The sequence below is a fragment of the Sorex fumeus genome, unplaced genomic scaffold (genome assembly GCF_029834395.1).
Source record: "Sorex fumeus unplaced genomic scaffold, SorFum_2.1 ptg000024l, whole genome shotgun sequence".
Classification (NCBI taxonomy): domain Eukaryota; kingdom Metazoa; phylum Chordata; class Mammalia; order Eulipotyphla; family Soricidae; genus Sorex; species Sorex fumeus.
Window position 1 is genome coordinate 21,915,041 of NW_026606081.1, and position 15,278 is coordinate 21,930,318.

Here is a 15,278-nt window from a genome sequence, read left to right on the forward strand (position 1 = left end):
GGCCCCTCCCCCAGTGCCCCTCTTGAGGTCCCGCCCTGTTCAGAGGCGTGTGCCAGGAGTTCTGCGAGAAGAGGCAGAGACCCTTTCAGACTCGAGGCCAGCAGGGCCAGCAAAGGCCCTGAGCGAAGATGCGTCAGGAGCCCTGAGACTCGGGGAAGGAGACCTGGGGCGCCTGGTCCCTGAGACCCCCACTAAGACACCGCAGCCCCCAGCCATGTCCCCGCCCTGGCCCCATGTCTGTCCCATGTCATTGCCCCACAGCTTATCAGGCGTGGACAGAACTGATCTGGCACCTCAGGGACCGGCAGGAGCACTTGCCGAGCTGGGACCCTGCGACTCAGCAGGCTGGCAGCCCCAGCCTGGGCTTCTGGGAATGTCGGGGGGTGGGGAGGGAAGAGCCCCCTCCAGTCTCCCTGAGCGCTCTGTGGGAGGAGGCTGGAGTGCAGAGGGCTGGACTGGGGTGCAGACAGCTGGGCTGGGGTGCAGAGGGTCTGAGGTACAGACGGCTGGACTGGGGTGCAGAGAATTTGGGGGCTCAGAGGGGTTGGGCCATTCGTCATCAGCCTGTGACTGTCACTTGCCGTGACCTTACCTAAATCTCCCCCCTCCTATCGCTTCTCCTGCCGCTGCCCACACCTGCACGAACAGCCAGGGACAGAAACTTCACACTGGGCCCTGCCCAGAGGAGTGGGCGGCTCACTGGTCGCGGGCTCGTGTCTCACAAGGCCGTTCTCACGCACCCTCGGCCGGGTATGGCCTTGGCACACACTTTCACCAGGAGTGCCACTTCTGAGGGGGAGATGGTGCAGGAAATACGGCACTGGCCTTGCCAGCCACTGACCCTAGTGCAGTCTCTGACACCCCACGTGGTCCCCTGAGCCCGCCTGGATTCCTGGACACAGCCAGGGGTCGGCCCTGAGCGCCGCCAGATGTGGCCCTGGCACACTTTCCTCTGAGCTGGGCGCGAGCCCCTTCACTGCTGTGGAAAAGGAGGCTCCTGGGGCCTGCATGGGAATGTGGCCATCCGCTCAGCCTGGCTGCGGGAAGGCCTGTTATCTCTCAGTCAGCTCTCTGCAACGGCACACATACACACATGCACACACAAGGACACGTTTGCACACGTGTGCGCACACATGCAGTACACGTGTGCGCACACACGTGTGTGCACTTACACACTCAAATATACATGCACTTATGCATGTGTACACAAACACCTACATACACTCATGTGTGCACTGACACACAAACATGTACAAGACTTACACACATGTGTGCACTTACATATACAAATATGAACACACAGGTGGGAAACATACCCACCAAACCACACATGCATGCACACACATGCACAAAAACACGTGCCCCCGCTGCCCACCCCGTCCCCCTGCCCAGCCCTGGACCCAACATGGATGGAGGCCGGGAGGTTCCTCTCAGCCCGGGGAACGTGGCGAGGACGCGGCCCCCCAGTGGTTATCGTGAGACGGGGCCCGGAGGGGGTGTGCGGGGCCTGTGCGGCCCCCGGCCGGTTTCCACCCTGAAGCTGCAGGTCGGGCAGGAGGCAAGAGCAGATGAGGAGAGCGCCCTCGCCCCCTGTCCAGGAGAGTGAGCCCCTGGGGTGTGCAGGGCAGCAACTCCCATTGAGGGGGGTCCGGAGGCGCCTGGAGCAGTCCTGGCTCGGGGCCACCACCTCCCTGCAGGGGTCTGCAGACAGGCACTTGACCAGGCCTGGCAATGGCTTCCCACACGGTGCCCCTTGAGAGGCTGCCCGGCTTCTAGAAGCTTCCTGCCATTGGAGGGACCACAGTGCATCTCAAAAATGAAGGCTGCAAGCAGGAGACAGTTCGCCCCCCCCCCCCCCCCCCCCCGGAACAGGTCTGCGATGGGCCACTGCTGGGTCCTGGACCCGGGTCAGGCCCGAGCAGCATGTAGAGCTCCAGGTCCCGAATGCTGTTGCAGGGGTGGGGGCCAGGAGTCACATGGGGAGGGGGGTCACGAGGGTGCGGGGAGGAGGGGTCTGCAGACAGCCAGGCTCTGCCCTCGCGGGGCTGGGGAGGGAAGTGTGTGCGACAGAGCACCTGGGTCTGGGTCCAGCTCTTGAAGATTCGTGTGGCTGGGCTTGCTCTAGAGCCTGGAGTCCAGCCCTGAGTGGACACAGCAGGGCGCTTGCAAAGCTGGGCTGGAGCCATGGCCACTTGCAACCTGGCAGCGCCCCCTGCTGGCACATCCTCAGCACGACACCCCCTTTCCTCCACTTGCGGTTTCTCCCGATTCCAGCGACCACCCCACAAAGCCAGCCTGCCCCAGCTGAGAGTCAGCACCCATTACTGCTACCTTTGATCCCTGTTACTCCCTGCTGTGTGTCTGTCCATGGTTCCGTGTCTGTCGTCCTTCCAGACCCTCCAGTCCCGTTGGTGTCATTTGGCACAGAAGCACAGTGTGGGGTGCGAGGACCCCTCCATGGCAGCCCTGGCCCAAAGGGCGGATCACAGGCGAAATAAAAAATCCCCACAAGCCCACCGGAACTCACTTAATTCTTCAGGGGGGAGGGGAAGCCCTCCTTGACGTCTTGCCCCTGCTAAATGGTGAAGGCGGTGGGGAGAGAGAGGCTGGGCTGGTGGGGGGGGGGGTGCACCAGGAGGCGCGGGTCACGCTCCCCAGGCGCTCTGGGACAGGAAGACAATCAACCCCACCAGAGATGAAAAGAACAAGGAAGTTTCGAGCAAACTAGCTTAATTTGGCAGGACCCTGGCCAGATGCCCGTCTGTGCCACTGGTAAGAACACACCTGGAGACTGGTCCACGGAGGCGGGCAGGCTGGAAGAGGGATGGGGACAGCCTCCAGGGAGGGCTGCCTGGCGCTGACCCAACGCTGGAAATTGTTCGGATCAGACCCACTCTCTGCATGCACTGCTCGGCTCTGCCCCAGTCCAACCTTCTCTACGTCCGCACAGCAAGTGAAGATTCTGGAGCATGAAGCCCAGCGGTGACAGAGAAGCCATCTGGAAAATGCCCGTGGACCCAGGCTGGATCTGCAAGGAATTCCGGGTAATGGGGTGGGGCCAGGCAAGAGTTTCTGTGACCACGCACCCAAATGCCTGCATCTTTCGGCAAATCACGAGGAATTATTTAGGGGTGGTGTGATGGGTTGTCTCAGAAAAGGAACCAAGAACGACAGTTCCTGTGTGACAGAGCTGCCGGGTGTGAATGTCCCCGTCCCAGGGACTGTCTGTGTCTGTCAAACTGCAGTCATGGGAAAATTGATCTTTCCAGTCCACAAATACACACCAATGTCCAGATCCCTGAGCATAGAGCCAGGAGTCAATCCTAAGCACCGCTGGGTATGGCTCAAAAATAAAGAGAAAGAAAGGAGGGAAGGAGGGAGAGGGCGGGCAGGGGAAAGAAAGGAAGGAAGGAGGGGAAAGGAAGGGAGGGAGGAGAGAAATCAGCAGGAAAATTGGCAATTTCTGAGAACAGCGAACATGCTAATGAGTGCCCAGGCCCCTTTGCTGCTGGGGCTGTGCCCGCGGGACTCATGCCCGAGGGTCCTGAGCCTGCATCGCCGGGAACTAGCCCCAGCTCCTGGGTCCACAGGGACATCCAGCCAGGCTGTGCTCAAAGGGCTTCAAGCCACACAGCAAGGGCCCACATGCTCGGACAGGGGGACATGACACGCTTTCATACTTGGCTAAGTGACACGAACCCGGCACTCCTGGTGCCACCGCGGGGCCTCATGTGTGCAGTCTCCCCGCTGGGAGCTTCTACCCTGCTGGCTTCACATAAGCCTGTGTGCTGAGTCTTTGTTGCCGGGAACTCTGCCCGCTCCTGCATCCCAAGCCCTGGCTTTGGGGAACATGCAGGGAAAGTCATACCATCACTGCCCTCCAAGAGGCCAGGACAGAGGCTCGGCTGGGGAGGGCAGAAGGGAGAAGAGAGACGTGCGTGGGGTACCAATAGATTAGCAGGATGTAGTGGGGGCTGTCTTTACCACTCTCTTTTAAAGATGAACCTGTCTTAAAATTCAAAACCGAACTTTCTGTTTTGGGCCCCACCTGGCAGGGCTTATTAGGGGTTATTCCTGGCTCTGGGGGCGGGGGTTGCTTATGGGATGCCAGGATCAAACCTGGGTCTGTCCACGAAAACCTGCTTTTCTGTTATGTCACTGGAAGGCCCCTGGAACTTTAGGCCTCACCCGGAAAGAGCCTGCGCAAGTGGCCCTGTGCGTAGGTTCAGATGGTGTGGCCACTCCAGAGTGACCGAGACCGGGGATCTCAGGAGGGAGCACGGCCAGGGGCCGGGGCCTGCTGGGATGGAGCCGGGGCTTCTCTGCACCCAGCACCCCATATGGCCCCGGAGCCAGCAGTGACCCCGGGAGAGTTCACCACCAACGGGTGTGGCCAGAGGACAGACAGGAAGTCTTAAGTTCTGAAGAGCCCTGGCCAGAGCCTTTTGGGTGAGCTGGGACACACGTGGGCTGGGGCTGTCCTTCAGCTCTCTCAGCGCTGGACACCCGGCAAAGGTCCCCTCCAAGGAGCCCGCAGTGCAGGGACATGACCACCAGCGCCATGGGAAACGCCTCGCAAAGACTCGCTCCTAGGCCTGATGGAGGACCCACCTTGCTCCCAAGGCAGCCCCACGTCTGTCCCGTTCACCGCCGCCCTCTGCCACCCGGAGACCTGCCCTTCCTGCTGGTGGGGCTGGAACAACAGCTCAGCAGGGTGGGTGCTTTGCATGTGCACACTTGGGTCCAACCCCCAGGACCCAACTGACTCCCAAACAAAAGAAATCCAGCTACAAGCGGAGAAAGGACAATCACTCAGAAAATAAGTGCAGGCACTTTTACTATGAAAATTTTGCCTTTTATTTAAATAAGGTATTTTGAAGCAGTTTAGAAAAACAAGATTTGTATTTTATTTCCATGTAAAAATCTTTACACATGCAGACAAACCAGTGTTATGAAAGTATTCACCATCATTTAAACAAATAACCACTTAAATAGAACAGTGTCTGCAGTTTTATCTGTATAAAAATAAGATACAATTTTTACAGAATTCACGCTCCAGTTCTCATAGCAATAAACAATACACAACTATAGTAAGTACAATTGAACCCGACCATGGTTATCTGTTAGATACTGCTAAGGGCATTTTAATGTGCAAAAAAAAAAAAAAAAAAAAAAAAAAAACCAAAAAAAAAAGGAGAAAAAAAATAAGAAAAAGAAAGAAAAAAAATCAACATAGTTCTTCCCAGTGCCAGGGCCGGGGTGAGAAGCCGTCCTGCCGTGGCCCTCAGCGCCGGTGCCTGCCGTGGCCGGAGCGGCCGCCGTGGTGTTTGCCCTTGTGTGCCCGGTCCAGGGAGCGCGAGCGCGAGCGCCGGTCCCGGTGGTGGGCCCGCTCGTGCCGGTGCTTCTTGGCTGCGTCCGCGTGGTCCCGAGACTTGCTGGGCGAGCGTGAGCGCGACTTCTTCCGCTTGTGGCTGTGCCGGGTGCCCTTCAGGTCCCCGCGGGCCGGCTTGGCCTTGAGCGCGGGCGAGCCGTGGTGTCGCCGGGGGCTCTCGCTGGGGCTGCGCGACCGGCTCCGTGAGCGCGAGCTGTAGGTGCCCGAGCGGCTCCGCCTGTTGTTGTAACTGGGGGTGGGGAGGGCACCTCAGCGCTGGCCCGAGCACCCCCCCCCCCCCGCGTCCCCCACGTCCCCTCCTGTCCCCGCTCCCGCCCGGCACTCACTGTCTACGGGGGCTGTGGGACCGCGAGCGCGTCCTGGAGCGGGAGCGGCTGGCACTCCGGCTGTTCCTGCTGTGCTTGCTGTCCTTCCTCACGCTGTGGGGAACACGGCTGTCACCAGCAGCCCGGCCGGGGAACCCCCCCACCCACCCGCGCCTCCGCCGCCCGCCTCACCCATTGTACGGGCTTTTGGGAAGCTGCTGCCGGTCCTCCGGCTCCTTCTTCACCGTCTTGGTGCTGGTGGCAGCCGGAGACTTCTCCTCGGCCTTCACCTCCCTCGGGGACGCTGCACAGACCACGCAGCCCAGTTATTGCCGGCCCGGGCGCGGCTCCCACCACCCACCCCTTCGGGTCTTACATGGTTTTGAGGCTGGAGAAAAGCCCCCGAGGGTGGACAGGGCCGGTGTCCCGTCGGGATTCAAGCCCTTGGCCTTTAGCTTGGCTTCCTGCAAGGCCACTTTCCTTTTCTCTACTTCCTTTTCCAGCAACTCGTAGTTGGGCTGTGGGGAGGGTGCAGGAGAGGGTTCCCTTTCTGGGGCCTGGTCCGGCCACGGCCCGAGCCCCAGATGGCCACAGCCCAAGCCCTGCCGTTACCTTTTTCCTGGTGTAGAGCCGCAGGGTCTCGACGCAGATCTCTTGCACCTCCTCCTCCGTGGTACCGAACAGGAGGAACCAGTGGGGACGGGTGGGCAGGGGGATCTAGATGGCAAAGACAAGGGGCTGGTCAGCCGGCAGTCGGCTGGCCGGGCAGGGTGCACGGCCTGGAGCTGGCCCGGTCCTACCTGCAGAGCCCGGGCCGCCAGGTAGATGCACGCGCACGCGATCGTCTCCGGTTGGAAGCGGACAAAGACATTGGTGCGGAGACTGTCATTCATATAGTTCCTGAAAAACATTCCAGCCGTGAGCTTCCCATGGGATCCAACAGCGCCTCTGACGTCTACATTAAATTGGAGACTCAATCTACTTTATTCTTTTTTCTTCTCATAATTAAGTATTCACAACTTCATAGTCTAACACATAACAATTCTTAACTCGTTATTGGCAAGATTTAGAATTTCACAATAGAACCATGCTTTAGCTTTCGGACATATGACCAAATTTTTAAAAATTCCATATTATTATTCCAATAGAACTTACGTTTTTAAAGTTTTTTCCAACATAGTTGAATAAAAGGCAATGCTTTGAGAGTAAGCTGTGACAGCACTAGCGTTATCAATGACAAACCACTCCAATAGTACTTCGAGCCATCGGCTACTGACCGTCTCTCCTTCACCCACAATATAGAGCAGAGTCAATCGAGTTATTTCAGAATGTGGACACCGTGACAGTAAAGGCATTTCAGCAATCACGCATCAAGTGGCTTTCTTTATAAATATATATATATGTTATACTTGTATTAAAAAAAAAACAAAATTGCTTCTGAAAGTTGAGGTGGGTAAGTGAAGAACAATAAACACGCAACATATCATTTTGAGACAGTTTAACTGAGATTCAGGCTGTTTCAGAACCAGTTGCTGGAGTTTTAAATCAGCAAACCCTCCCCCACAATATTCCTGAGGCATCAAAAAAAGAAATTTTACAAATTGGTTTAAAAGTTACCCAGTGTAAGACGTCTTAAAATTTCTTACCCATGTAATAGAATATTTTATAGAACATGTACCGAAAATACCATGCATTTTATAAAAGCCATGAGACTTAACACGACTTTTAATACTTCTCTGGTCTGCGGAGCCGCAGCTCAGAACATCAACATTAATGGCCGGGTCCGAGCGCTGGCGCAGGGGAGGAGCCCGCGGGTCTCCGCAAACGGGCGGCTCCCTCACACCCCATGCTGGCGGCTCGGGCCGGGCCCAAGTGCTCATCATATTTCTCTAACAGGAGCACTTTCTTGCAGCAGCCTGGCCTATGCTCAGGGCGGGACCAGCCCCCACCAGCTGCACACTGTGGTCCCTCGAGAATTCACGTCACACAGACTAGCGTAAATCACTCAATGCATCACGGCCGGACAACACATCTATCGAAATGAACTCTTGGTCTGGATAGTTACAGGTACACATGAGATACACAGGCATGTTGAGTTGTCACTTCTAGAAGCAAATATACAAATCCTTCGACACCCGACAGAACTAGGAGACGCTGCCAGATGGGTATGGACCACTTCAGTGAATCTCGGATGAGAGCTTGCACTGGATTGGCTGGAGAGCAGGGCAGCCAATCAGGCCATCCTGAGGTCATGGGCTGAAGTGCGGAGGGCAGAGTTCTATGACTTACCATCAGGACTACCCTTTAATCAAAGAGTAGAAAAAAGAACAAAGTTAAATTGAGTTCTCCAGGGAAAATAATCAGTCAAGCCAAGAAAACAGGAAGCAGAAATAAGCGTTGTTGACCTTTTGGTTAAAAAACAAAAAAACAAAAGCACCAAAACAAACCCATCTCATTCTTTTGGAAAGGGAAAAATAAAACTTACTTTATTTCTGCTTCTGTTTTCCTGGCTAGAAAATACGTAAAAAAAGCAACTTACCAGGCAGTCTGAACCAGGGTTTGATTACGTTCACACTCTAAGACTTGTAAATACATAACAATGATCTGAAGAACAAGGGAGAAAAAAGGCAATTTAGCAGCTGGCTGCTTCTTTCAGAGTGAGAGCAACAAATTTAAGTCATTAAAAACGTTAAGTGCAAATTCAAATTCACCCGTAAACTGGGTGACACAGGCCAACCCAAAATGTACCCACAAGCCAATGTGGCTTGTATGATTAGATTTCTTAAAAGTTACGAAGCATTTATGAATGCTTCCAGAAACTATATAGGAAGAACAGGGGAGGTGTTTCAAATGTTATAATCCCAGTTTTCCACAAACCCTTCACTATTAAATGGGCATCACGCTAAGGCCATTCCATTAACCACCACCCTCCATGACCAAACGCTCACAGGCTCCATGCCCACGGCACTCAGCTCGCAGCAGCCCCAGGCCCTGATGCTTCATGTGATGCTGGTCACATGAGAGAGAGAGAGAGCCTTAAACAGCCTTCACTCCTGCCAGGCCCCATCTTTCCGGACCCGCACCAGAACCACTTCCATTCTCCGCCCGGAGGGACCAGGCAGAGCTAAGTGCCAAGGTCAGCCAGCCTGGATAATCCCACCCACGCCATCTGTCATCACTCAGGCAGCTCGGGGAGCCAGAGTAGAGACATAAGTGCCTCCCAAGGCAAAAGCGTGCAGCCATCAGCAGGCATCCACCGTCCACAGGACGTGGCGTTCGCTCCTGGGAAACACAGCCCCACTTTCTGAGCTGGGACACGGTCACCAGCAAAGGCCGAGGGTATGTATTTCTGCCCATATGATATACAGGCAGGAAGGTCAAATCCAAGTCATCCAAAGTCCCGCCAGACCGACGCGGCTGCTTCTAAACCAACGTTAGTTCTTTCGGGCGTCCCTGAGGTCCTGTGAGCCCGAAGGCCCTAATACAATGGTCACTTCCGTTCCCTGCCACTCACCTTATGGGGGTGCTTGACATGGACACAGAACCCCAGCTCCTTCAGCACCCTCCTCTCTGCCTTGATAACTTGATTTTTGGTGTTAATGTAGTTCTGATCAAGGATCAGGGGGCTTGGAGTCCTATAGTTTGTAGGAAATAAAATCAAGACTGTTTGCACATCCAAAAATTGGTATTTCTGGCAGCTCCGTTTTCCCTTCCAACCAACTATTGGCAACAGAAACCAGCTTTGTAAACTCCTGCAAACAAGTCAAAGCATTCATCTTGTGCTGTCCAAGTTATGCTCTACAACACGTGCTCCTACACTGGCCCCGGAGAGACCACTCAGCCTTAGATCCTGCTGCTGCTGTCACACCCGTGTCTGAAGGACTGACTACGGTGTGACAGATATTCATCAATGCTCCCCAAGGACAAAACGCACTCTCGAAAAGGCTGGCAATGGAACCGCTCAAGCTCCCAGTGATCTGGAGTCTACGGCACCTGACTCAATCAATCGACAACGAAGGGGAAAGGGCTGTCAAATGCAGAGCGCCCCGACTGTTTAATCAAACCCTGACCATCAGCATCTGGTTAAGAAAAATAACCTGAAAACTAAATTCAACTCAATGACAGACGTTTCTAAAATCAGATCCAAGGGCAGGAAGAACACTGGCCTTGGGCCGGGTCTGCCCGGGCACTGCCCCAGCGCCCCCAGGCCACACCTTGCCAGTGGGAACCAACACCAGGACAGATGCTCTAAGACAGAACTGCAGGGGGTCTGTAGCTGGGATTGGGCTTTCACATTAAAGCTGATAAATGCCCTACATTGACGCATCTCTACGTCCAACCAGCAAAAATACCATTAAGAAACTGATTCCCAGCTCTATGCGACTCATTCCTGGCCAGCAGACACCACCGCGTTTGCTCTGGACCGAATCAAGATCCGCCTGAGCACCTCCGAACTCAGAAACTCCCATTCTCGCATGTTGCCACATAACGGGAAACCAGGCACCCAGAAGGCAGAGAACACCCTGAAAGTGTGGCAGTGACCCCACCCACGCATGAGCTATCCTGACCAAAGACACAGTGATACCCGACTCCTTTCTCCCGCTTAGAAATACAGAGAAAGGCTTGTGGACCATATGGGGTGTCAGGGATTGAACGCAGGTTGGCTGCGTACAAGGCAAACGCCCTGCCACTGTACTATCGCTCCTGCCCAGTGTTCTTTTTTATTTTGCTTTTTGGGTCACACCCAGGGATACACAGGGGCTACTCCTGGTTCTGCACTCAGGAATTACTCCTGGTGGCGCTCAGGAGACATATGGGATGCTGGGACTCAAACCCGGGTTGGCCGCGTGCAAGGCAAACGCCCTACCAGCTGTACTATCGCTCCAGTCCCCACCAGTGTTCTCTCTTTTGCTGGATTTTGGGCCGCACCCGGCGATGCCATATGGGACAATGGGGCTGGACCCTGGGCTGGCTTCGTGCAAGGGAAACGCCCTCCCCTGCCCCATGCTCTCTCTCTTGAATGTTATCATTATTTCTCTCCCCTCACATCTCTAAAATGTCTTTCAATAAAAACTATGACAGAAAATGAAATGTCTTTCAAACTCTCCCAACCCAGATGGCTTTTTACCAGCACCCAATCCCTTATTTGGCAAAGCTGCCTGTCACCTTCTCTGGGTGACAGGTGAGGACCGAGGTCACTGACCAGCCAGGGCACCGGCTGAACCCCGACATTACAGTGTGCATCACGACAAGCGACAGTGAACTGCTCTTTGACACAGAAAGTCAGTTAAGCTTGTCAAATGCGTGCAATGAACGAAGGCACATGAACAGACTCCTGGGATGGTCTTCAGGTTTTACCATTGTAACTGGAAATCTGAGAAACCAGCGCCCCAGCCTCAAGCTGAGGGTCAGCACTGGGGCAGAGGGGAGGGGGCAAGCGAGCCTGGGGAGGGAGGGCAGTCCTGTCCCACTTTCCTTGGCAAACCCAGGCACCCAGCTTAAGCGTACTGTTATGAGCTGCCTTCAAGCAGAAGTCACGCCACTAGAAAGTTTTAATTCTGGCTATGACCTAGTAGCCAAATCAAGCTCATTCATTCTGCCACAAGCTCTCCTTCACCTTTGGAGTCCAGAAACAACAAGATGACGGAAACCAGCGCAGATAGGGGATCCCGTTCAAGGGTGCTAAACTTCCCCACTGCTAGGAACTCCAGTTTCTAAGGGCTTTGCAGGAGGAAAACCCAAAGCTTTTACTTTGTTTAGAATTGGTTTAGTTCACCAACAAATGGACATCTAGTCATAGAGATTATTTTGTAACATTAGAGAGCCATTTCCATGAGGCACTAAATACTTTGTTGCCTTAGTCACAGAGATTACTTTGTATCATTAGAGCTATTTCCATAATGTATTACTTTCTCTGCTTAGAGTCACAAAGTATCACTAAGTAACTCCCATGGAAGGAGGGTTGCTACAATGTTCTTCTAGCCTCAGTCAAGCCGGAAACAACTGTCTGGGTACAGACAGTGGCCAGCAAGGGCTTTGTCTTACAAGGGGCTACCCAGGGGCCTCCCAGGACTGTCCTGGGCCCCAAACCCTGTGCAGAGCCAGGAACCAACCCTCAGCACCATGGGGTATGCCCCCCCCCAAATGTTCACTGAAAAACAAAACAACCCACTTCAACCTCCATTAACACAAGACCAAACTCTACCCCCTCTACTTAACATTTCAAAAACGTGCTACTTTGGGGGCCTGGCTACAGCACAGTAAAGGGCCCACCCTGGGTTCAGTTCCGACACCCCTGGGGTCCGAGGGTCCCACCAAGAGTCACCCTTGAGCTGGGCCTCCAAACAAAAACCGACTTCAGTCTTCACCAGACGCCCCGAACACGGGGACTGAGACTGAGTACCTAGTCTCTTGGGATGGGACGACCGACTTCAAACGCATATCTCTGAAAAACGGCTTTCGGAGCACATCCAGTATTCGTCTGTCTTGCCTTCAGCAGATCCTGATTATCTATCTCAACCCCGAGCCCAGGGTAAATTCTGGCCCTGAGCACTGTGGCGTGCACTCCCTCCCCATCAATAAAAAAAGAGCCTAATTGGGGTTGAGGGGAGAGACATGGAGGCCCAATCCCATCAACCTCACTCCCGAGGTGCCCACTCTCCCGACGCCCATTAGTGAATGAAATGTTGTGGCCAGAGCCATCGTACAGTGGGGCGAGAGCGTGCCTCCACCTAGCCTACCCCCTATGGTCCCCTGAGCCTGACAGGAGTGCCCCCAGGCACTGCCGTGTGGCTCCCAAACCAAGAATAATCACCAGATAGAACGGCCTGGGTGTCTGCAGGCAGCACTTCAGGCGCAGCCGAAGAGTCACTGGCCCATGTGTCACGGGGACTGGACTGTGCAGGCCACACGATCACGGGGGGAGGCCTAGTCCTGCTACATTCACCAGACAGGCCGGGGCTCCTTCCAAGAAAACGCTTCTTTGCCAAGGATGCGCCATTGGCATCTTAGACACAAGCTGGGAACTAAGGAGGATCCAGGCCCGGGTCAGGCCCTACACCGACACCCACGGGACAGGGGCAGGGGCCCATGGAGGCCTGCTAAAGCGCTTCTGGAGAGTCTCAAGCGCGCCAAGGGGAAGGAGATGCCCTCAAACAACAACAAACGGACGCCAGTCTCAGCTGGTCTCATCCAGCATTGAGACAAAAAGATAAAACTGCCTTGGTAGTTAACACAAGTAAGCTGTATCCGTAACATTAACTTACAACAGAAGCCTTAAACCACAGTTGTAATAACTTGGACAGCAAAGACAAAAGCTTTTAACAAGAAACAGGAGTTTTTCTAAATGGTTCACCAGTGGCCGACCTGTTAGTCCCCGATTCCAGTGACCTATTCTCAGAGCACTGGCTTCTCCTTGGGGATTTCGATACTTCACTCACTGTTGCCATGACGACAGCTTCATCGCTATGTACCACTCCACATCACCCAGGCTTTGGTAAATGTAGCTGGTCGCTGTATAGTCGGTTGCAAGGGAAAAAAGAGTTGAAGTTAATAACATATACAAGTTACACGTCTGAGTAAACTTGTAATATGCATAGAAACACTTTCATATCGTGCTTAAAAAAAAAAGGTGTCCATGCAATTAACGCCTTTAAAAATCATGCTATAATCAAAATGAGGCAAGATCTTTCTCTGTAATATCCAAGAAACACACTGTTTATACCAGAAACAGGTGATATTTTAATTCCAAGGGTTTTTTTTTTTGTAGGATCTACTATACACCAAAGAAAATACTCTTGGCTCACATGGAAAGATTTCAAAGTAGCTAATCCTTTTAAGTGATTGCTTAACAGCTGGCTCTGTAGTACAAAGTACACTACTACAAGTAAATGAAAAAGACTTCCTTTATGCAGCACAGAACCACTTAGTTCAAGATAAAAAACCTTAGTATTATTTAAGTAACCTGAAAACTTTGAAATCTTCCCTTTCCAAGGGATTCTTTAGAGCTAAAGATATTTTACAGTGAAACAAAATCATCTAACCCTGAGTACGCTCAGAGGGAAATGAGACAAAAATGGGAGGGAGGGTATGTAAAAAACGGAGGAACTGCGGGGGAAGCGAGCTGGGCAGCACTGCTGCGGGCTCTGTAACTAGACAGACCTGCCTCGGCTGCCCTGCATAGGCCCGACACACCGACCGGCACTCACTGACGCTGCTGCCTCGGCACTGACCCCAGCCCAACTTCCCCTGACCTCCAGGGAAGGCTGAAGCTGCTCTCCTGGTCTGCTTCCTTTCGAATCCGGGAACCTCGCTACGAAAGCCACGACCTAGCCTGCACTGTCGCCGGCCACCTGACCTGGAGGGGAGGCGGCCCCAAGCGGGCCCAGGGCCAGGCCCGCCGGAAGGGCCCGTTTCCGCCTGACCCTCGCTCCCTGGGGCGCTGCTTCTCCGACCCTGCGCCTCCGCCCGGGGCCGGGCCCGCGGCGCCCCCTGCACCCTCCCGGGCTCCTGCAGATCCAGGGCCCCGGGGCGGCGGGGGGAGAGGGGGGCCAGCCGCAGCAGCTTCGAGGGAGTCGGAGCGCCCGGCGCGGGATGACTTACAGAGCGCTCGCCTCGGCCAGGGGAATCCCTTTCTTGCTTAATCCTAAGGCAGGGCCTGGTCCTCAGCCCTGCTGGGGCGGGTCTAGCGGCGGCGCCGGGCCACGGGGCCCGCGCGGAGGGGCGGGCGGGCGGGCGCGCGCGGCGCGCGGGCTCACCTCTTGCCCCGCAGCTGGCGCAGGTGGTGGAAGACGTTGATCACGTCGCGGATCCGGCGCGGCGCCTCCTCGATCTTGGACGCCAGGTTGATGCAGGCCATGGCCACGATCTGCAAGGGGCGGCGGTCAGCCGGGGCGGCCGCAAGGGCGCCCCCCGGGCCGCGCCCCCGCTCACCTCGAAGCTGTGCTTGACGAAGGACTTGGAGTAGAAGAAGCGGTGGAAGAGCACCTGGCCCGTGGCCATGGCCACCTGCGGACAGAGCGTGGTCAGCGGCGCCGCCTCGGGCGCCCCCCCCAGCCCCCGCGCGGGCCCGGCGCACCTGCGGCAGCCGCAGCAGGATGCCCGCCGCCTGCACCAGCTCGCAGCCCAGGATGCGCAGGTCCGTCTCGCTGGGCAGGTCCAGCCCGTCCTGCATGGACGGCGTGGGCGACAGGCGCTCCTCGGGGATCAGCGAGTGGTCGATGGTCAGCGACACCTCCGAGTAGAGCCGGTCGCCGATGAGGATGCCGCCCGCCGCCGCGGCGCAGGCCGGGCCCGGGGCGGCGGCGCTGGGGTGCGGCGCGGACGCCATGGTGCCCGGCCGCCGCACGCACGCCCGACGCCGCCCGCCACTGACCCGCCGGCCGACCCGCCGCCGCGCCGCGCTTCCGGGCCGCGCCGCGTGCGCCTCCGCGCGACGTCGGCGCGCGCGACAACGAGTCCCTGCGCCCCGCCCCGCGTCCCGCCCCGGCGCACGCGCACGGGCGCCCCTCGGCCCCCGCGCACGCGCCCCGGCGCCCGCCGCCGCCCCGCCCCCCGCGCCGCGCCCCGCCTCTGCCCCCGCG

General features: G+C 55.9%; 1 protein-coding gene across 1 annotated transcript; it reads right to left on the bottom strand.

The window, feature by feature from the left end:
* Nucleotides 1-5,237: 5,237 nt before the first annotated feature.
* CCNL1 (cyclin L1) lies at nucleotides 5,238-15,073 on the bottom strand. The gene is made up of 11 exons (XM_056113979.1): nucleotides 14,774-15,073; nucleotides 14,629-14,703; nucleotides 14,454-14,563; nucleotides 9,212-9,332; nucleotides 8,237-8,301; nucleotides 6,498-6,597; nucleotides 6,310-6,414; nucleotides 6,074-6,215; nucleotides 5,890-6,001; nucleotides 5,719-5,811; nucleotides 5,238-5,621 (listed from the first exon to the last, which is right to left on the bottom strand). The coding sequence occupies exons 1-11, from the start codon at nucleotides 15,023-15,025 to the stop codon at nucleotides 5,285-5,287; spliced, it is 1,512 nt and encodes a 503-aa protein (XP_055969954.1). The 5' UTR covers nucleotides 15,026-15,073; the 3' UTR covers nucleotides 5,238-5,284.
* Nucleotides 15,074-15,278: the final 205 nt, after the last annotated feature.